Here is a 24,271-nt window from a genome sequence, read left to right as displayed (position 1 = left end):
TTTTAGAGGATTGTTTCTGGATTGTTTTGACTTTGGTTGGTGAAAGAGTTTTTTTCCCCTTGAATTTTATTAACTCTGATCTTTTCATGTTTCTGACAATCAATCTGATGTACTGATTAAAGGCATTATGATATCTTGAGTTCCAGTCCTACCCTAGGCCAGTCCCTCTTTCTCAGCCCTAGAAAGAAGAAAATGGCAACCCATTTCCAAAAATCCTGCCAAGAGTACTGCAGAGACTAGTTCTACATTTGGGACACTGGGGAGAGCTCAGTGGGAATGTGACAAGATTCAAATGTACTAAATAAACAAATTATCAGGGGTGGGATTCTACTGGTTTGAGCGAAGCGGTAGCTCCAACGATCAGCTGGGAGCGAAGCGGTTCACTCCGACAATCAGGTTGGCCCGCCCCTGAGCTTTACTTACCTTTATTTTCTCAGCTGATTGGCATGGCAGAGCACCTCAGCTGTGTTACTTCCAAGTGGTAACACAAAAGGTTAGTATTTGTAAAACTCTGCATGCGCGCAAATCACGTGATCACCGAACTGGTTGTTAAACCGGCAGCATCCCACCACTGCAAATTACCAACAATTCTCTATCTATTAAGTTGCTTGGTGTGCATCAGGATATGTGTAACTGTGCCTTGAGAGCATGTATGCATATCAAATAATACAAACACAATTTGTTGTGGATTAAGAAGACCTCTATTGTATTAGACTAACAAAGCCATATACTCTAGTAGCCTGCTGCTAGCAGCAGCTGGCTAAATGCCTTTAGTGAGCACATAAATGGAGACGTGATGGCAGCAGGTTCTCTCCTTCCTCCTGCTTCCAGCAGCTGATGTTCCTGTACTCATTTGTCTCTAAATGCAGTGACTTGGTTCATATTCAGAGACTTACTGTCTGAGACTATGATGGCCTTGCTTAATTGCCATTCATAGACATAGACCAGAGCTTTATGAGGCCAGTTGGCCTCTCTCAATAAATGTCACTGAATTATGATTTTAGCGTGTTAGGAAAAAAATATTAATACATAGTGATTAATCTTACGCATTTCATTAAATTAATTATACTTAATTTCAACTTAATCCAATTTAGTTTTTATCCTAGCCTCATTACCTTGCTTGTCCTGGTTGTATTAAGTTTGGGTGTCATTGGCTTGAAAAGGGCTGGGCATCAGGTGCCCTACAGGCTCATTGACATCAATAGTTGTGAACTCTTCATTGCTTCACACTTTTAGTGTGAGGCATTTGCGATGTCTGTAGGCTTCACTACTTAACTAGTATTTGACTATATGAGACACTGCTGCATATGGCATTTGTAAGCCTGGTTTGAGTTAATCAATGGGCTGGCTGTCATAGACTGCAACAGAGCTATTTCTTGGCACTGATAGATTCTGCGAATGAGATTTTAAGTATTTATAATGTGACAAATTGATGTCAAGTTGCAGGAAATGAATGAGAAAAGCCTCTGCTTCCAGTAAATCTGAACTCTAATAATACCTGGAAAGCAGATGTTTTTACAGTGAGATCTCCTCCAAATCTATATCGTACTTAAAACTTTCTTAAATACAATACTATAGTCGTTCCTATCAATAATTAGTTTTAAACTGTGTCATATGGGAACATCCTGGTACCTTGTTCAGTTGACCTTTAAAGTTCTGGAATGGCAATGACTTCAGGGTCAGACTCTTAATTCCACTGAAGTATTAAAATACTTAAAGTCATATTGGTATGGCAAAGAAGAGCCAACAGTTGCCTGGAACAGAAAAGCCTTGCTTGGACAATTGTGGAGGGTAGTAATCATAAAAGTCAAGTTGGTTCTAGTGGGCCTATGGTTGACTCTTTGTCAGCTCCTCTGCAGATGACCCTGTGAATATAGAAATCTTCCAGAGACTCTTGAACCCAGCTCGTATACAAATCTTTGTACATATTAAAGACAGACCTTGACTTATAGCTATTCATTTAATGACCATTAAAATGGCACTGAAAAAGTGACTTAAGACCAGCTCTTTCACTTGCTATCCTTGCAGCATATCCATGGTTATATGATCAATATTTGGGTATTTGTCAACTGGCATCCATCTATGATAGTTACAGAGTCTGGGTTACAGTGTCCCAGGGTCACGCCATTCTGACCTTCCCAGCTACCTTCAAACAAGCAAAGTCAATGGGGAATGCCAAATTCACTTCACCACCACAGCAAAAAAGGTCATAAATTTGGGTGCAAATCACTTAACAGCTACATTGCTTAAGGAATATTCTCGTTCCGATTTTGTTTGTAAGTTAAGGACTGTCCGATTGGGAAGACTCCTACTTTCAGAAGAGAGGACTATTCATTGCTATTTTAGTGATAAACTATATGCATCTTTATAGTCCATGAACAAAAAGCTTCTGGGTCCAAAGAGTTCAGCTGATGGGAAAAGAAGATCTCATTCCCAACTAAGATGAAGGGAAGCTTAAGTTTGGCAAGGTATTTTGTGAAAGGTACAGTAGTTTGTAGTTGAACAGCCCCTTATCTTTTATTTAGCATGCTTTTTAGACTTATGCAAATGCTCAGTGAAGGATGAGAGTTTAAAGACAACTTGTAAAAAAAAGATTCTTAAAGAATTTGGGCACAGTGCCACTTCACAAATCTAAAATCTTCTCTCACAGGATGCATCCTAGCAATAACTGGGCATACAAATGTGTGAAGAACATTATGTGCTTACATACCAACTGTCACAAATTTCCCAGAACCGCCATGTTTCTCAAAGTATGGTCTTGCAATAAAACCTTGTCCTACATAAATCCTAGATCTCAAATATTTGAAATCAGCAAACTTATTTTGAACATGACATTCCATCCAGATTTTGTTTTATTCATCCCCTCTCCAAGATACCTTTTCTGGGTTTGGTCACTTAATCTCAATTTTATTGACACAGGATTTATTATATTTATCCAAAAAGAAAGACAAACGTTAATGTATGAATGTTCCCTTGAAAAGGACACACAAACAAAAAATTAAAAACACAAAAAAAGTCTTCCGTGGCACCTGCCATCTCTATCTTGCCAGTCTAGCATCATCTGAAACAATCTTATTTCCTCTTACCCTTCTGATATGTTGGACTGCAAGGACACATCTATATAATATGATTCTCAGGATATTTCAGAAGTGGTTTGCCCTTGCTTTCTTTTAACTCCTCAGTTAAAATAAATACCTTTAGTTTTTTTCCTAGCAGTGTCCCATCAAAATAACAAGTTTTATCTGTGTTCTGTTGTTTTGAAATTAGCCGAGGTCAGAAAGGTGCTGCCACCTTCTGAGGTAAAATAAATTGAGATACACAGTAAATATTTCCCTTTTTCGATTATGGAAAGTTGACAAGTATTTAAGTCCAAACACTATATATATACAATTACAGCTTCTAATCAAGATGGAGTTTCCACTTTTGCAGAAACAACAGGACTGTTACGCTGTTACATATTGTTTTAATTTAAAATGTCCAAGCCTTCTTCCTTTAACAGACAACCTTGCTGCTTTCTGAGAATCAAGATGAAGCTGCATTCCAGAGAGCATTTCAAATGTGACATTATTGATGTAATTGCATTTGTAAAACAATCAAGAAGTACTGCATACAGAAATTCTGTCTAGGCAAGCAAACATATTTCCCAGATTTCATTTCAAAGTTTGTGTGGCCGTGTATGGAAATAAACCACATAAACTTTCCACAGGATTAACTCAGAAATTAATCATTATGGGTAGAATAAGTACAACTAAACATTTAAAAGCTGGTTAGGATGACACACTGAAATAATTTTTGAACTCTGGAAAAATCTTAGGCAACCTTGCATATTTCAAGGTCAAAAGTAGTAAATATATGGTAGCTTACCTCTATGATTACATTTCTCTACCCACATTCCCAATATTAAGGCAAAAATCAGGAATCGTTTGCAAGCCCAACTACCTACACTTTTAATCTCTTCTCTAGCAGGAGGCTTAATTAACATTTTGTAGCATTGGCAGCCCCATCTGGAAATTACTATTCAGCCACCCACATTAATACCCAAGCTTTTCCCCCTTTCCTTTAATTAAAATGCTGTCAGAACGCTTAGCTCATGAAAGAACTTCCTGAAGTTAACAGTTGTATAGCGACATGTTGAAAACTGCATGGAAGCTTGTGCTGAGCTATACTTAGAGTATAGCTTTTTTTCTCTTTGACAGTTTTATTAACTAGAGATTAATTGTGTATGTGCGCCGGCCACTTCATAGTAGGAAATAGACAAATGAAAGAGATTTATTAGGTATATATCTACCAGGACTTCAGGGTGGCATATACAGTACTATGGCTCTGCATTTCCCCACAACAATCTTGTAAGGTGGGTAAATCTGAGAGAAAGATTAGCCTAAAGCCACCCAGTGAGGTTCTGCAGCTGACTCTGGGAAGTTAAAAAAAAAAACAACCCAAAACATCTGACCAGTGCCATAGCTGCCTGGTTCATTGTTTCACAGCCTTCATCTTGCAATGAACTAATTTAGGAGGAGGATGACATCTGAACTAGTCTTTTAAATAGAATGTACTGAATTTTCTATTTCCTAATGAACTTGCATACTGTATGAAATCAAAGTATAACCAAAAGAATGGATAGGTGAGAGAATTAAAAATTGGTGTTTCTCTAATAGCTGAAGAAATATAATAAAATTAAGGAAATCTATACCTAGGCTGAAAAAATATAATAAAAATACGCACATGATTAATTGCTTTTATTTATAAATCAGTAATTTTTTTTAAGCGGAGCTGCTGTATCATTTTTTATTTATTAAATTTATATTGGAAGATTATAAAGAACAGAGAAGCACATCATGGAGGGAGTTAAAATGATGAGGTCTAAAACAGTGGTCCCAACCATTTTGGCACCAGGGATCGGTTTTATGGAAGACAATTATTCCTTGGACTGGTGTGGGTGGGAAGGAGAAGTATGCAATCTAGATCCCTCACATGCACAGTTTACAGTAGGGTTCATGTTCCTATGAGAGTCTAATGCCTGATGATGTCAGGTAAAGCTGAGGTGGTTATGTTAGAACTGGGGAGCGACTGCAAATACAGATGAAGCTTTACTTGTTCACCTGCCACTCATCTCCAGCTGTACAGGCCCGTTCCTGACAGGCCATTGATCGGTATTGGTCCCTGGCCTAGGGGTTGGGGACCCCTGGTCTAGAAGACAAATGTTAATATAATTGTAAAAGCATTTGCCATGCTTAGAACAAAATCCAGTGCAGATAGTCCCAGTGCTGTGGAGTCGGAGTCGGAGTCGAGGAGTCGGAGTCGGAGGAAATTTTGGGTACCTGGAGTCGGAGTCGGAGTCGGCAAACAATGCACCGACTCCGACTCCTACTAAATTTAGATTGGAATTTTAAAAAAAGCAAGTTTAAATGTCCCAATTCACAAAAAGTTATAATTAATGACTTCTCTACTGTAAGAATAAAGACCAATGCATGCAGTGCCTCACGTAACCGCAAAATGAACACGTTAAGTGACCGTGAAGAAGCATGCTTTTCATGTGCTTCACTATAAGGCACGCAACGCACAATTAGGAGTGGCAATACTTATACTTTCCATAGTGTTGTGTTCTGCTGTTACAGGGAACGCAGCGCCCATGGGTAACCTAGCCTCTCACTGATAAGGGATTAAGTAAATATGTTTTTTGCAGGACTAGAGACACTTGCATAAGTGAAGGGAATGGAGGGTCAATAGTTCAAGACTGAAGCTGTAAACCATTTATTGCCAATAAATAGTGGTGGGCGAGGGGCGGGCGACCCAGCAATTTAACAAATGGTTCGGTGGTTTTTTTGTAATTTTATTGGCCCACGGAGCTTCAGCATAGGCTAATTAGCCCTTGATTAGATCGGCTCCCGACCCCCAGCTGATTTGCTCTGAGCTGTTTTGCTCAGTGCTCTTTTGCTTGCTTGGAAAGACTGCAGATTTCCCCCCCCCCTAGCTATACTGAAAAACGAAAGAGAAAGTAAAGCAGGCTGTTGGTTTTGCATGTTAGAAAATTAGGCAGGCAGATTTCTTTTCTTTTTCCTCACCAAAAAAGGTAGGTGCAAACAACGGGAAATTTAGGGAAAAAAGGAGATTTTAAAACACAAAAGAAAAAAAGCTCTATTTAACTAGGGAATTGTAATAATTGAGATACTATTAATTGTATATTGTGTTGAAAGCAGAAATGGTTAAGTTGTGGTTTGGAGGAATATATGGGGGAAATTATTTGGTTTATTATTATTGGTAAATATAATTAATTGATTTGTAAGAAATTGGATTGCATGGAAATAATTGGAATATTCATGTTCATATTGATTAATATACAAAAAAGGTAGTTATATAACTAATTGATTTATATTAAAATGTTGAATTCATATTAAACAACTGTAATATTACAGTTGCACCTACAAGAGCATCAAATTTGAAAAGACACTTACAGCGTTTTCATCCCAAAGTGTTAGAAGCCGTGAATGAGAAAGATAGCAATGAAAACATTGCATCTACTTCTGTGACAAAAAACGTTCAGAAATCTACTGGAGAACAATCACAAATAAGAAAATTCTTTATATCTGACAAAGTTACCATAAGGATGACACCAGAAAAATTCAAACACCACATTATTGAAATGGTAGTAAAGAATAGTGTACCACTATCCTTCTTTTCACAGACAGCCTTTTTAGGCCTAAATGGAGAAATGGCAAAAAAACTTGGTGTTTCTCTGGAAAGAGAAAGTATAAGGAAACTTATAATTGAGGAGGCCAAATGTAAAAAGGAAGAACTACAGAAAGTTATGAAAGGACGTTTTGTCTTCCTTAAAATGGATGCATGCACACGTCACAGAGTCAATTATTTCGCTATTAATGTTAGATTTGTGGATGAAAATAACAAAACAATAACACGGACCCTCGGAGTAAAGGACACTCAGGCACATCACACCAGTGATTACCTTCAGAAGTTAGTGGAGGGTGTTCTAGAAGATTTTGAAATTAAAAAGGAACAGATTTTATGTGTTGTGACAGATAACGCTTCTAACATGTTGAGCACAATTGAGAAGATGAAGGCAGATGAAGAAGGTATCAAACAGATATTAGACTTAGAGGAAGACAGCTCTGCAAGTATTAGAGAAAGTTTAGAAACTGAAGAGAATGCTGACATTTTTTTAGACAACTTTGTTGAAGAAGCATTGAAGCTTGCTACTATTCATCATATGCGATGTGCTGTTCATACACTGCAACTTGCCATAAGAGATGGATTAAAAGATCGCCATGCAGCTACATTAATTGGCAAATTACGGCAAGTAACTGTTGCAGCCAGGGCCCCAAAAACAGATGCAATTTTGAAAAGACGTGCAGGAAAAGGAGCCATTTTGGATCAAACAACTCGCTGGGGAAGCACTTATTTAATGGTGAAGCGTTTGCTTGAACTTAAAGACTTCATAGAAGAAATGGACAATGAAAATCTTGCATTAACTGCAAGCCAGTGGACACAAACAAAAGAGCTGGAGAACCTTCTTTCTCACCCCTTCACTGTCACCAAGAGGTTGCAATGTGATGATCTAACCCCGGGTAAATTCCTCTTGGAATGGAAGAGCCTGTTATATCGCCTGAACAAAAATGGAGGGTTAATAGCTGAGGGCATTGCATCTTCAATGATGAAAAGAGAGAGTCTTTTGCTGGAAAATGAAATCTTGTTAGCGGCTATTTATGTCGACCCAATGAGCCGACTTTTATTGAACAGTAAACAGATTGCTACTGGGAAAAAGGCCCTCTATGATGTAGCAGTTCGCATGAAGGGATTACGACCTGAAATACCTCCACAGGAGGATGGAGTTCTTTTAAGCAATAGTGGTAACTCAGAATCATCTTCTTCAAACGAAGAATTAGACTTTGATTCCTTCTTAGACAAAATGGAAGTTGCTAAAGGAAAGCGACGTCGCATAAGCGTTACAGAACCAGTAAATGTCCAAATAAAAAAATTCCAACAGGAGTTTTATAAAGCACTAAAAGAAGTTGAAAAGTATGATCGCTCATCAAAACTTACTGTTGAAGAAGCCATCCTTGTTTATCCAGAGATCGTTAGTGATGTGGCCAGAATAGTTACTGCAATGCCACCCACCCAAGTCAGTGTCGAAAGATTATTTTCAGCCCTAAAAATAATAAAGTCTGACTTAAGAGCCTCTATGAAAGAGGATCTGGCAGAGGCAATTCTCTTCCTTAGAACTCTACATTGAATTGATTTGCATTTGCTAAGCCTATAACTACATTTCAAGATTAATATAAACCATTTCTAGGTTTTACAGATTTTGTTTTTGGTTCATATAGATAAGCTTTGTTTTTGTTCTAAAACAACCAAATAATGTGGTTTGTATTTTTGAACTGGTAAAGTTCCTGTTCCTGATGTTTATGCCTGCTGCTACTATCCAGCAACTTGATTAATTAAATTAATAAAAAAAAATTAATAAAACTTTGTTGTTTTCATTGTGTTTGTCTTTTGCTTAAACTGTTCAATACAGTAGACTGTTGGCTTCCCAGCCAGTAGTCCTGTGGTAATGACATGTATGTTGCCTTTCTTTCCTTCAAGGAATGTATAAAATACATTCGCATATTAATACAGAGGAGTCGGAGTCGGGGAGTCGGAGTCGGAGTCGGAGTCGGAAGTACAAAAAACTGAGGAGTCGGAGTCAGAGTCGGAGTCGGAACATTTATCTCCCGACTCCACAGCTCTGGATAGTCCTTGACTTACAACAGTTCTGTTGTGGTCCGCCGGCAGCCTGCGGAGCTGGCAGCAGAGTCAGACAGTGAGGAGGCTGGGGAGGAACATGGGCCAGTCCTGGAGTCTGGGGAAGGATCGGACGAGAGCTCTGCATCAGAGGCAAATATGGGGCCAGGGCCATCTGGGAGTTATGTGCTGACTCCAGAGCCTCTAGAGTCTGCCGTCAGCAAGGCAGAAGAACGGGAGCCTGTTCCCAGTGTGCGCATGCGCAGAGCTGCCAGAAGGCAAGAACAGTTAAGACAAAAGGGGCGACTCAGGAGTAAGGCTTGGAGATGATTGGCCCTCCCATAAGACATAAAGGAGGAGAAAGGCACGAGAGCCTTTGCAGGAAGGAACTTTGTTCGTGCTGGTCGGTTTAAATTCTAAAGCTCCGTTTTGTCTCTGTGTTCTGTGTGGCCTTGCAAAGCTAATTGCCAATTAGGTCTTTGACAGTGTGTGAAGGGAGATAAAGGTGCGTGCTTATCAGCCTTATCCTGAAGGACTGTGGCAGACTTATGTCAGACTCTTTACAACTACACTGTTTTCCCCAAAATAAGACATCCCCTGATAATAAGCCCAATCAGGCTTTTGAGCACATGCACTAAAATAAGCCCTCCCCGAAAATATTTAAATGCATGAGCAGCCGGTCCCCGCCATTTCCTCTGGTTTCTTCCATGCACCCCAAAATAATAAGACCTCCCCGAAAATAAGGCCAAGCGCTTATTTTGGGGTTCAAAAAAATATAAGACAGGGTCTTATTTTTGGGGAAACACGGTATTTGTGACTCATCATGGGCTGGGAATGAACAGAATTACCTTAAGTTAAGTTACCTTAAATTACCTTGATCTATAAAACCTTAAAAACAAAGAACACAAGACTATGTATACCAATTACCATGAATAGAAATTAAAGCAGTAACAATAGCACTTAGACTTATATATGGCTTCATAGTGCTTTACAGCCCTCTCTAAGCAGTTTACAGAGTCAGCATATTTGCCCCCAACAATCTGGGTCCTCATTTTACCAACCTCGGAAGGGTGATCAGCAGAAGTAGTCTACAGTACTGCACTCTAATCACTGTGCCACTGTGGTTCATTACCACTGCGCCACCATGGCAATCCTTCAACTGTGATGTAGATAATCTATATGAATTTTTGGAACATAGAATATCAGAGTTGGAAGGAGACCCTATACCAGTGATGGCTAACCTTTTTGCCATTGCGTGCCCAAAGTGGAGAAAGCGGGGGGTGTTGCACGTGCACATCCCCATCCCCATATTTCTATGTGCCCCATCCCCGGTGCATGTGCATGTGACCCCGCATACAACCCCCGCTTTTGGCATGGTGGGCCCAGTAGGCCCATTTTTTGCTCTCTCCAAGCTCCAGAGCCTTTCTAGGAGCCTGGGGAGGGCGAAAATAGCTTTTTCCACCCTGCCGGAGGCCCTCCGGAGGCCGTTTGTGGCCTCCGGGGGGGGGTAGGGAAGGCCGTTTCTGCCCTCCCCAAGCTCCTAGAGAGGCTGTGGAGCCTGGGGAGAGCAAAAAACGGGCCTTCCCCACCCCTCCAGGCCCTCCGGAGGCAGGAAACAGCCTGTTTCCCTACTTCTGGTGGGCCCAGAAGGTCCAAAAATCAGCTGGCCGGCGTGCACATATGCACCAGAGCTGAGCTTGCATGCCCACCGATATGGCCACAGGTGGCACGCGTGCCATAGGTTCGCCATCACGGCCCTATACCATTTCAGACAAATGGCTGTCCAGTTTCTTCTTAAAAGCCTCCAGTGATGGAGCACCCACATATTTTGAAGGCAAGGTGTTCCACAAATAATGAAAAATAAGTATGTGCATCATTAACAGTAAGTTTAGGTTTCATGGAATAATTACTCATGCTGTGAAAATCTGGAAAATAGTAGAATGTGAATTTCAAGTTAAAGTAAACTTTTGAACTTAAAGATTTTAGCAGTGAGCAAGGGACTTGGTGGCCTAGTTACATAAATCTTTCCATTTCCTTAATTCTAGGGTTCTATATTAGATAAATAAGCAATTTTTCACAATGGAGTAGTGATGTGCTATTCTCACGTGAGAATATTTTTCAGTTTGTGCATGTACTTGTTTTAAACAGTAAGATAAATATTAATGCTGAAGTTATTATATGGTGTTGACTTGAACATTAACACATTAGTTTTAAACATTATAGTATGTATGTATGTATGTATGTATGTATGTATGTATATATAAATCTGATATTTTAACCTGCTGCTTCTGCATTTGCTGCTATATTTTCTGGTTGTGAGCCAAGATTCATTACAGGTAGTCCTTGACTTACGACCATTTGTTTAATGATCGTTTGAAGTTACAAGGGCAGTGAAAAAAATGGTTGCCACACTTAACAACTGTTGCAGCAACCCCATGGTCACGTGGTCAAAATTTGGGCACTTGGCCGCTGGCATGTATTTATGACAGTTTCGCTGTTCTGCAGTCATGTGATCACCATTTGTAATCTTCTAGCCGGTTTCCGATAAGCAAAGTCAGTGTGGTAAACCAGATTCACTTAACGACCACATGACTCACTTAACAACTGTCAAAAAAGGTCGTAAACTGGGGCAAAACTCACTTAACTGTCAATGGAAGTTTTGGGCTTCCCCAAAAGTGAAGGATTACCTGCACTCATGCGTGTTTGGGTATGTAATATCTTATTAAGTTTTAACATTAGGTATTTCTTATAGTTTATTATGTTTAAAATTAATTTTAAGGGGCCTTAGATTAGCACCACCATAAACTGCCTGAGCTCTTGTGTCAAACTAAGTTACTAGGTGGCATTACTCGGTTTATGGTTTTGTATGATGTGTGGAATCAGCCAATTGTGAACTGTTTAGCAAACCCTTAATAATCAACCCATACTATAATGCAGTACATGAATTTATCCTGTAAGGAGTGCCTTATTTCCCTTATAAATTAATGATTGAATCTTAAAACAGAAACTTGGATGGTCTTCATACATTGTATATATTTTGTATATATATGTATTTGTTTTTTGTTTATACAGTTGATGGGATTGACAAAGTATCAGTTGCTAACTCAGATGGGACGAATCCAGGATCTCAAACTCCTCCTTTTAAGAGGAAGGGCAAACTTTCAACAATTGGTAAAATCTTCAAACCGTGGAAATGGCGAAAGAAGAAAACAAGTGAAAAATTTATAGAAACCTCAGCAGGTATGATTGTTGATACTGACAAATACTTTATGAAACCTGAAAAGATTATATAGGGAGTCCTCAACTTACAACACTTCATTTAGTGACTGTTCGAAGTGACTGATGACCATTTTTCACACTTACAGCCATTTCAGCATCCCCATGGTCATGTGATCTAAATTAAGACACTTGGAAACTGACTCATATTTATGACGGTTAAAGTGTCCTGAGGTCATGTAATCCCCTTCTGCAACCTTCTGGCAAGCAAAGTCAATGGGGAAGCTAGATTCACTTAACAACTGTGGCAAGAAAAGTTGTACAATGGAGCAAAACTCACTTAACAAATGTCTCACTTAGCAACATAAATTTTGGGCTCAGTTGTGATCATAAGTTGAGGACAACCTGTAATTGCTAGAGTTGCAAAGAACCATGCAATTAGTTCTACCATATTAACTTTTAGATTTGATCGCTTTCAATGTTGTTCCCTACTTCTCATGATGATTTTTCCCAGTTCTTCAAAACTTGCCTGATGTTACCTATTTTCTTGCATTTCTGTCCTCCTGCACATTTGCCTCCCATGAACTTTGTAGTTGTGCCAAAATACTTTTTTATAAAATGCTTTTTACCCTCAACTCCTGACTCCTGATTTATTGCTTTGATACTGTGTCTTAATCCATTGAATGCCACCCACACTTCAGCTTTCTCTTTATAGCAATTAATGAGCTATAAGATCCTTAAAGATCAAACATTTGGGTGAAAATTATTCTTCCCAGATTAAAGCTCACATACTAAATCTTTTAGAACCTAATTGTTTTAATGTAATTAAAATGAAACAGAATAGCATATTCCAGATGTGCATTTATAGTGAACTGTCTCATAATCTCTTTTGATTTTATTTTTATTTATGTAAGTTTAATAGCACATTAATAAATTGGTGTTTTTTAGAAAAATGTTCCTCCTTTTGTTTGTGTGTCATTAAAATATAATTTTGTCTCAACAATGTAAATGAAGATGTATAAACTTGAGAGAAATATTTATCCTCTGTGCATAAACACTTTCACTGGAGGAGTGACTTTTTTATAGTATACTGAGAAAGAGGAGATGAACATAGTTCATTGGTGATGTTTGGAATATAATAATCCTGATCGTTGCCTTTTGAGATCAAGAGACACTGCACATTTAATATATTTTTACTATTAAGAAAGAGGTACAAATAGGTGAAGAATTATGCTGTATGTACTGTACATATCCTGTTACGTATATACAGTTCTGGATTCTAAAAGAGTTGAGTTCAGAGTACCTTTGCTCCTTAGAGTAGTCAGAATACTAATCTAAATTATGTGTGCATACTCTTTCTCTCTACCCAAACAATGCTTAAAAGCCACTTTTTCCATGTTGATAATTTCTTAAGACTTATTCCTACCTTTATTAACTATACACACACACATACACAGACACACATATACATATACACAACACAGTGTGTGGTGTATACACACACACACACACACACACACACACACACACGTTTATAAATACAAAGTTAAAATATTTTAAAAAGTAAGAAAAACGTAAAATGTAAGGAAAATGAAAAGTAGAAGGTAGAAAAAACAAAATACAACAATTGGGGGAAAAAGTTATATAAAAGGTGACTCCCATTTCTCTCCAGACAAGAATAAACAACCTTATTAAGTTAATACCTTCTCTAATATTTTAATAAGGATAAAAATATTTCTTTACCCAAGACTCATCTCTTGTCAATAATTAAATTATAAAAAATATCATTCGATCCTCATCAGCAAAATATCTGATTAAGATCTGCCAGAAATAGTAATGTATTATATTTTCACTTTAATCTAATACATCCTTTTTGTATTTCAACTTATCACTTTCTCTAAGAAATAAAGCAAAAGAAAGTTTTCCTCATTTATAAACAGATTTGAAAAGCCTTGTCGTTTAGTCCTGGTCAAAAAGAAATTCCATTAATTGCTATCAGAAACCACTACACATACACACGTAGTCCTCAACTTACAGCAGTTCATTTACTGACTGTTCAAAGTTACAATGGCACTGAAAAAGTGACTTATGACCGTTTTTCACACTTATGACTATTGCAGCATCCCCATGGCCACATGATCAAAATTCATATGCTCGTGGCACAACTGGCTCATATTTATGATGCTTGCAGTGTCCTGGAAACGTGACCATCTTTTCCAACCTTTTTGACAAGCAAAATCAATGGGAAGCTAGATTCACTTAACAACCTGTTATTAATTTAGCAACTGTGGCATAATTTTTAACACTTCCCCTTTGTATCCAAGTTAGAAGACTTTCCAAAGCATTCTTCTGATTTATTATTTGTATGTCCTTTTTACTTATTAAGACATCAGCCGATTTCGCATGTAAAACTCTTGTGGCATTCTCTTCCCTATCACTCTTGTAGTTTGGCATCTAAAATCCATTTTCAATTCTACAACTTTTTCCATATCATTCTTATATTCTGGACATTTTTTTAAAAATCCATTTTCAAATCCACATTCAAATCAGTCTCAGTCTCTGTTTTAGCCAGTAACCTTTTGCTGTTTAAGATAGAATGATTTTTTAATAATTTGTTTATTGATAAGGAATGAGATATGGGAAGAAGAGATTTTTAAAAATTGAAATATTAGAGAAGGTATTACTGGAACTGTTTATTCTTGCCTGGAGAGAAATGGGGAATTTTATGCATCTTTTTTCCTCATATTTTTTTTAATTTTCCTTTTTCTACCTCTGTACTTCTCCTGTTCTTTACTTTTTATATTTTTCCTAGTTTGTATTAGTCTTTTATCTTTCTATTTATAAACTATACTAAAATTATTATAGGCAGTCCTAACAAACAAGCAAAGAAACAAACAAAAATGGATAAAAAGCATGCAAAAAATATAAGGGATGCTTGTGACAAGCTATCATTATTGTTCTTTTAATATTAATTTCAATTATCATACTACACATACCTTCCCTAATGCTTAGACCAATAGAGCAGAATCATACTTGTAGGCGGGTTCCTGATATATCACACTACATTATATAGATTATCATAAAACGAGTATTAAAATGTGGTATACATATCACCAAACCTTGGATGAGTTTGGAGAAATTCTCTTTGAGTTATAATTATAGCATCTCAATCCTTCTAGGTAGAACAGACCAGGAAATCAACCCAGGAACATTAGCTTTATTGAGATTGGCTATAATAACAGAATTTTGCAAGTCTGATTGTTCTGTACTTCCTTCCCTTTTTTTATATTCCAGTGAATCAGGGAGCATCTTCCTGAGCTTCTTCTGAATTTTATCTCTCTGCTCTGGATTTTAAAAAGTGTTTTGACCCCTTTTGCCTAGATAATTTTTCCTACTTAAAGGATGTACGAAAACATATGTTTGGATAACATGAGAAATATCTCAAAAGTTAGTTGCCTCTTTCTGAAGTAAAGCAAAACACAGAAAGGAGAATTAATAATTGCAAAGCTTTTTGAAGTACAGAAGTGGAATGCAGATAGGATTTTAGAAAGAGAAGCATTCCATGACTGGCTTAGAATTTAATTTATTTATTATTTGTTTTTTTATACCTCATACTTCTTAACCTTAAAGTTGTCTGTCTCCCTCGAGGCAAATTTAGAAGGATGGGATTTGGAAGGGTAAGCTATGCATAAGCCGTATCTGGGAAATCAGTGATAATAGCAAAAGTTTAAATTCACTTGGAATGTTAGTCTTATAAAATAAACTGAGGCAAAATTTTAAGGGATTAGAAGGGAGGATTTGGGCATTGCTATCCTTTATTTGTATATGATGTTTGCATCATAATTTGCAGTATATATATAGCCATAACATATAGCCATTAAAAGCAGAGATTACATTGTTTATAATTTAGTGCAGTGGTCCCCAACTTTTCTGGCTCCATGGACCAACAGCAACAGCAGAGTTGGGGAGAATGGAAAGGATGGTTTTGCACACGCAACCTAATCCTGCGCATGTGCAAATGAAGCTTTATGTGCTTGGCTCTCACTTGTGTGGCCCAGTTTCCAAAAGTCTGCGGGCTGGTACTGGTCCACAGACTTGGGGTTGGGGGCCCCTGATTTAGTCCATCAAAGCATAAGAAATGTTTAGGAAAATTCCCTGATACAAAATTTAGGCTGAAACTAAATCTTGAGGCTATGATTCATGACTCTGAGCCAACATCATTTGTCTATTTGTTATGACATATGCTAGTGATATAGAATAGACTAGCTAAGGGAATCTGTACAAGAGAATTTCCTGAACCATGAGGCTGTAAGTGATGTAAATTTCCTGAACCATGAGGCTGTAAATGATGTTTTAGTTTTCAGAAGTAAATTGTTTTTAAATTTTAATTTAACTTCTATTTTAAAGCAGAAATATTTGTATTCAGCACAAATGAAAACATAATTAATGCAGCTTCTGTACTTGAAGAGAGAATGAATGTATCAATCTAGTCATATACATTTGCTTACTGACCAATATACCTTAATAGGTAATTACATACATATCCATACTTTTCATGTACTGTTCTATACATTGATTTTTGCTATTTAAACTCCTCAATTTTCTCTTTTTCAGCAATTCATCAACTGCTTCCTGTTATTCTCCTTCCTTTTGACCTATCCATTCTTCCTTCAAACACTTGCTTGCAATTAGATCCTAGTCCTCATTCTAATACTGCTAAATAATAAATATGGAAGCCAAAATTACCTTTACTTAATTTTTTTTGTTGTCTTAGTTTATTTTTTACTGAATAATGTCTTAATTTCTCTATTTTTTTTAAGTGCTGGAAAGAAAGATATCAACAAGGCAGAGCAGAGAGGAGCTAATAAGAAGGGGTGTCCTAAAGGAAATAAATGAGCAAGGTGATCGCAATTAATGTAGATTAATAGACCTTACATTTAATGATGACAAATGTTATTCCCATTGCTTTACAATGTATATATCGGTAGTTCATTTTTTAATTTTTTTTTAATTTGATTTATATGCCGCCCTTCTCCGGAGACTCAGGGCGGCTTACAATGTGCTCAGCAATAGCCTTCATCCTTCTGTATATTTATACAAAGTCAGCTTATTGCCCCCACAACTGGGTCCTCAATTTATCTACCTTAGAAAGGATGGAAGGCTGAGTCAACCTTGAGCCTTGGCGAGATTTGAACCTGCAGTAATTGCAGGCAGCTGGTCTTAATAACCAGCTTAATAACAGGGTGCCTTAGACCACTGTACTACCAAGGCTCCTATTGACAAAGTTTGCAGTTAAGACTGACAATAAGACTGTCACATATCTCTTATAGGGTTAGGTTGAAAAATAAAACTGAAAAAACAGTGATTTTAACTCCAGGAGCTTTGGCCCCCTCTTTTCTTTTCTCCTCAGAAGTGCTCAGATTGTCTTGCAAAGCTAGTAAAGCAGAGACTCAAAGGTCTCTGAAAGACAAAGGAAGGGAGAAAGAGAGAAAGCTGCTTCATGATAAACTAGGGACGCTGGGGAGCAACAGAAAACAACCTAACATGGGAAGATAGTGGGATTTCATATGGGACAGAGAAAAGAAAAAGATGAGTGAGAGGCTTGGGTGTGAGTGAATTTTGGCTGGTAGAAAATGGAGTGAGAGAATTGGTGGGCCGATTTTGTAAAAGAGAGAACTGTTTAGGGGTTGTAAAGGAATAGATTGGGTTTCTGCCCCTGAACTCCCACTTCTACCTTATATTCAGACTCTTGGTCAGGTTTTTAATCTTCCTATCCCTATCAGTTAATCTTTCTATGAAATTTCTTTGACCAAACTGATCATGGGAGACATTTGTGAATGGTCACCCATTACCCAGAGCTATTTTGGAGTAAAAATATCAGGGGAGGGAGGAGGAAGGATACTTTGTGAAAGGTTTCTTAAAATTCTCCCCAATGTAGAGATGAGTCCTCTGTTCTAGTACCACAACATGCCTTAAGTATAAAAGAAGATATGTAGAAATGCATAAAGCTAAAACTAGCTTTAATCAGGATGCTATGCATTGAACAATCCTATCCCAGATAGCAGCACCATTATGAAAATAAAGACAACTTAGTTGCATATAATGAAGGTAATGCTTTCAGAACTAGCCAACATTCTTGTTTTCGTTTCAGATGTGGATGCCACAGTGAATTATGAAATCTCTAATGGTCACACGATAGTAATTACAGAAGAAGCCATACAGGAAGAAAATGTAAAAACTGTAGAAGACAATGGCTCATTATCAGCAAAGGCAGCTGTTTCTGAAGAGAAAAAGGAGGATAAAAAAGGTATTTTAAATGCAATGTATCAGAATGAATATGCCCATTTAAAAATAACTATCACCCAGTGTATATTATGAAAAATGAAAACAGACCTGTTTATAACTACAAAAGATAATGTGTAATTCAGTGGAGAAGAGACAGCAGTAAGAAAATTTAATTTCTATTCAGAGGCAGACATTTTTAATAACACACAAACTAAAAACTTGAGTTCACTATTGGAATGGGAGGAAAAGTGCTAGGTCTTAAAACAAGAGCAGATTTCTGATTGTCCTACAGCAGGGGTCCCCAACATCTGGGCCGGAACCCACTAATGGGCCATGAGGGAACAGCAATCGGACTGCAGAAACAGCAGGCAAGTGGACCTGTGCTCACGTGCATCCCCACTTGTGCGAGCAGCGGGCAAGTGCATGCCCATGTGCTCCATTTGCATGAGTGGCAGGTGCGTATAAATGGAGCTGTGTGTGTACTTGCCAGCTGCGCGCACGGAACCATCCCTCTTCCCCCCCCCTCCGTTGATCCGCAAAGCCAGAAAGGTTTGGGAACTCTGTCCTACAGTACTACATGAAACTTTGGATGTTACGTGATCTATGGGATGTAGTTCAAACCAGGTTTGAAGTCTTACTCAGCTGTGAAGTTCAGGGGTGAGCGGTTTCCATCTATCAAGTTAGCATACAGTTTCACACAAGATTATTTGGGATAAAATAGGAGGATAAAAATAAGAAAGCTGGATAGCAATAATACTTAAAAAAAAAACACCTAATAACCATTGCTGCTGTTTTTTAAAAACAGTAGCTGGAGAGTGGGATGGGGTGGGGATAAAGAGATTTGATTTATTTAAGGAATTTCTGCTCTTTTTCTATTCTTACATTAGTTGATTGATGCATGCTCTCACTAACGTGTCATTTACGAGTTATCATCCTTATCCATGTCAATGTGATCGATTTGAAGACAGAGCTCAAATGAAAGAAGGCTAAGCTCAGAATCTTAATAAACAATTGCTGTATATTTGGGAAGTTAACATGGAATAAAATAATCCTTAACAAAGCTGCTAGTCTTATCCTAGCTTTTCTTAGGCCGTGTTAAAATACCTTTGGACATAGAAGCACACATATTTCCTATGGGACTTGCTGCTACTGCTGTAGAGTTAGGTGATCTGTTACAAGACGAATTGTACCCATGAAAATGAAAGAGAAACCTTTTCCTATTTTAGCCAATATTAATGCAGGTTAATGTGCTTCTTTGCTCATTTTAATTTTTAAAGCGTATACTTCTAATGTTTTCTGTCTGACAAAGTTGGACATTAAAACATGGCTACAATTCTGCTCATGGACATATATCTATACCAGTGATGTCAAACTCATGGCGTCATGTAACGTATCGGGACTTTTCCCTTTCACTAAACTGGATCTGGGCACATGACACATCCGGCCCAGAGGCCGGAAGTTTTACAGCCCTGATCTATACTGATATCAGGAAAGCTTTATACATAACAAAATGCCAGATTGTGCATTGAAAAAGACTAACAACAGAACAAATGCAGTTACTGTAAATCCTCACTTTCCTTCACCTCAATGCAATTTTGCAAATTTCTGCTGCAATTTTTTTTCATTTTTCATAATGATATCATAATTTATACATTTGCTTGATGATGTCAGAGAGATAACATGAATTTCCTCAGTGCCATTGTTCTTTGAGTTATTGAATACCCCACCCCCCAATTAGTAGTTCTAATTATGTTAAGGGCATAGGTGATTAGAGCTTAATAGGCTGGTACAGGAAAAAAGATTTCAAGGGAACGCTTTTACATCTAAACAGCTCTAGAAACAATCCTTCTGAAGCTTACACAATAAATGCTTAGGAATGCTATCTATGTTTGAGTCGTGGTCTTAATGACAATCAACAAAGGAAAAGGAAGCTATTTTCTTGAACCAAAATCAGAAATGCTGACAATTTTTCATTTCTTAGGTATTTTAGGAAAATGTTTATTGATGGTATACTCAATTAAGAAATTTGTCCTTGATCTTTATTTATAAATCTGATCAGCTTTTCCTAACATATTTTTAGAAAGATAGATATACCCTGTTTCCCCCAAAATAATACATCCTCTGTTAATAAGCCCAATCAGGCTTTTGAGCGCATGGCAATAAGGCCAAGGGTTTATTTCAGGGTTCAAAAAAAAGATAAGACAGGGTCTTATTTTCGGGAAAACATGGTAATTAGATATAAATTATCCATAGTAGAATCAAACAATATTGTAAATATAAATGAAAGCTATCATAGTGATAATTATCTTAAGCTTTCCTTGGCTAGGAACTTGTTACAAAAAGTTATATTATAATAGTAGTCCTCAATGTATGACCACAATTGAGCTCAAAATTTATGTTGCTAAGTGAGAAATTTGTTAAGTGAGTTTTGCCCCATTTCATGACTTTTCTAGCCACATTTGTTCAGTGAATCATTGTAGCTGTTAAATTAGTAACACTAATTGTTAAGTGAATCTGGCTTCCCTGTTGACTTTGCTTGTCAAAAGGTGGAAAAGGTGATCACATGATGTCAGGATACTGCAACTGTCATAAATGTGGGTCAGTTCCCAAGCATCTGAATTTTGACCACATGACTATGGAGATGTTACAGCAGTCATAAGTGTGAAAAACGGTCATAAGTCAATTTTTTCAGTGCCGATGTAACTTCGAACAGTGACTGTTGTAAATCAAAGACTTCTTGTAAATGATCTTTCCCTTCCAATAAATGGAGCTATTTTACTGAAAGCCATTAGGGCAAAATGGATGTTTTGTACCATGTGTACCTAACCACACTGCTTGTCTTCATCTACAAATTGTTTTTAATGAGAATGCTGCTCATCTTTCGCAGGTTGGTGACCAAATGTTGGGAAATTCAATTAGGATAGTTTAGAAAACATTTTAAAATAGTGGCTACTGCCCCAAACTGTTAGCAGATTTTATCTCCCTTCATTGAAGGAAGGATTATTATTTATTTTTTTTTAAATCTTTTTGATTCTGCATTTTGAGAGCCATTCTGAACATTCTGTTGAAATCTGCACTAGATGGTGAAGTGTAGTTTGGTGACCCTTCTTTTTTTAAAACAAAAGCAGTCCTTATTCTCAAGAAAGCAGAGCAGCAGGGAGAAATCTGTTTCTTTGTCTAGTATACCCTTGTTGTCCGTTTGTCAGTTGCTTGTGTTCACTTTCTTATTTGTAGATAAGCCTCTTCCTAAAGGCCTTGAAACATCAGCCGTGTCTGTTTCTCCTCTTCCTCCTCCTCTACCACCACCTCCTCCTAAACCTAAACCTAAGCCTAAAGCTAAAAAAGCAGCCATTCCTCCAAAAAACGCTGCTGCTGCTACAACTAGCCATAAAACTACTGAAGTGCCACATGCTAAAAAAAAGGGCAAGTCTCCTTCCAAGCAGACCTCTGCCCCTCCTGCCAAGCCAACAAGCCGCAGTGGGACTCGAGAAGCTGGTAAGTATCACATGTGGCTTTGAATCCGCACTGCTTTATTGCTTGCTTTAAATGTTGCAGTGTCCATATTCTCCCTGTGGATAGTTATTAATAAATTGGAATTTGTGTTATCCAAATTGGATTTTATGTTTATTCATTGTCCTTGTCTACGGTTTTTCAGCTCACCTTGGCTCACAAAATCCAATGTTGAGCGTTAAAGTCTACCTTGTTTTCCCCAAAATAAGACATCCCCTGATAATAAGCCCAATCGGGCTTTTGAGTGCATGCACTAAAATAAGCCCCCCCCCAAAAAATAAGCCCTCCCTAAAAATATTTAAACACATGCGCAGCCGTCCCCTCCATTTCCTCTGGTTTCCTCCATGCACCCCAAAATAATAAGACCTCTCCAAAAATAAGGCCAAGCGCTTATTTCGGGGTTCAAAAAAATATAAGACAGGGTCTTATTTTTGGGGAAACATGGTAATAGGAAGCAATATTTCCCAGATAATTTGTGCAGAGCTGAACAAAAGCTACAGCTGCATAAAAAAAAAACCACAAGCATGTAACATTAGTTGGCTGTGAATGATTATTATTAAATCTGTTGTCTTATCCACTGTCTCCATAATGTGTGGGTGGATAACTGGGGCTTCCTATACAGCAGCCAGATGCAAGACCTTATTTGGTGGTTACTGTATTAAGTTCTTTTAATCTAAAAATGCTTGTAAGAATACTATTTATTTCCATCCCTCTCGATCAGCAAGACCTATCTGAAGATAAAATAGTATAGTAGAAAGACAGTTCTGGGATGTTGTTCTATATAGGAGAGGAGTTCCTGAGGATTGTACTCCGCTAATCGTTGCCGACTGTGGGGGGGGGAGGTGCTCATCTCCGTTTCAGGGGTCTTTGGGCTAGCGCTGTCCGAAGATGTTTCCATGTTCAGATGGCCAGCATGACATCATGGAGTACTGTTACCTTCCCACTGAAATAGTAGCTATTTATTTACTCACATTTGCATGCTTTTGAGCCGCTGGGTTGGCAGGAGCTAGGGTGAGGACAGGGCACTTAACCTATCAGGCAATGCTCAGGTCTCAAACCTGGCTTTTGGCAGGTACAGAAACAGGATAAGAAAAACAGTAAGCTAATTTATTATTATTTATTATTCATGTCTATTTTGCAAACCATCCTTGCTTCCATCATGTCTGTACATTGCTTAATAATTTTCATTTCGCTCTTCTTGAGCTCTATACATCCATGGCTTTCTCTCTCTTCCAACTCAGTTATCAACTCACATATTTAGCTTGCAATTTGTTCCTCATTTACTCTCTATATGGCCAAACTATAATTATTTCTATCAAATACCATTTAGACTTCAATTAATTTTATAAATGGATTTGGAAAATATGCGAGTTAAAAGATAATAAAAATGATATGGTTTTCTTTTATTGTTTCTGTACTTTTGATTCTACCACAAATATTTATTAATCTTACTTTCAAAAATACCTTAGGAATAATCAGGTTGAGAAAACTCTTAGTTTGGTGTTTAAAAGTCCCAGATTTCAATAAGAATGATTAGTATATATATACAAAATGGAAAACATACTTTGTTTTTAAGGTTATCTTAGAAAAAGATTCCACAGAGCATTTTAAGTTAGTTATGTCCCAACAGAACAAAAAGTTTCAGTTGTACTCACTAGAAGAAACAATGAGAATATGAGACCCATTTCGAAAACATTAAAATCAGTCTCTTTAGGAGACAGGTACACAGCTCTGCTTTCACACCTGAAAAATAAGTTTAAATTAGAATCTGTAATCAAAAAATTAACTCCAATCAATCAACCAAGAAAACAGATAGAGATATTTCTATTGAATTAGATTAAAGGGCAGAAACATACCTCTTTCACATTCCTTTGAATTAGCACATATTGCCTAATAGATTACTTTATTGTTCGGATATTTTAAAAAAAACCTCTTTGCCAATTCTTCTGTAGTCATTGACATTCCACTTATTTAGCAAAAACAAATAACAGATTTGGCATGCTTTATTTTTCCAGCCTGCCTGCCAAATGCAAACTCAGCAAAAGCAACCATGTTGTTCTTTGCTGATGTTTTTTGCTTGCGCATAGAGTTGTTGCAGGTTATTTAAAAAAAAATGCTTGCTCCTTTTACTGTATTCAAGCAGAAACCCAAATCAATAGACTCTTTGCATTTTAAAATGTATCTTGAATTTTAATGACACCAGATCATAACTATCACATGTACACCGAAGCTTTACAACCCTTTTCCCAAAAATGTTTGTTGGGAGAATGTGCCCTTGCTATATTAATTTTTTCATGTTTATAGTTTAAAACTTATTGTAATGCTAAGTAATTAAGAATCCTGATTGGTCCTGATGGCCCAACTGCTTAAAGTTCATCACCTATGCTTTAGTCCAGAAGACAAATCATATGAGCCATGGTGGCGCAGTGGTTAGAGTGTAGTACTGCAGGTTACTTCTGCTGCCTGCCAGCTGCCTATAATTTGGCAGTTCAAATCTCACCAGGCTCAAGGTTGACTCAACCTTCCA

General features: G+C 37.5%; 1 protein-coding gene across 1 annotated transcript in view; it reads left to right on the top strand.

Moving 5' to 3' along the window:
* PHACTR2 (phosphatase and actin regulator 2) overlaps window positions 1-24,271 on the top strand; it is an 85,055-nt gene that overhangs the window by 42,143 nt on the left and 18,641 nt on the right. The window contains exons 2-5 of the mRNA XM_070952115.1: window positions 11,806-11,973; window positions 16,770-16,850; window positions 18,101-18,256; window positions 21,469-21,729. Coding sequence (XP_070808216.1) covers window positions 11,806-11,973; window positions 16,770-16,850; window positions 18,101-18,256; window positions 21,469-21,729 — 666 coding nt within the window. The remainder of the gene's footprint in view (window positions 1-11,805; window positions 11,974-16,769; window positions 16,851-18,100; window positions 18,257-21,468; window positions 21,730-24,271) is intronic.

This window comes from Pituophis catenifer, unplaced genomic scaffold, assembly GCF_029215685.1.
Source record: "Pituophis catenifer annectens isolate HBS135680 unplaced genomic scaffold, rPitCat1.0.hap2 SCAF_1, whole genome shotgun sequence".
NCBI classification, from domain to species: domain Eukaryota; kingdom Metazoa; phylum Chordata; class Lepidosauria; order Squamata; family Colubridae; genus Pituophis; species Pituophis catenifer.
This window is presented reverse-complemented; position numbering and strand designations above follow the sequence as displayed.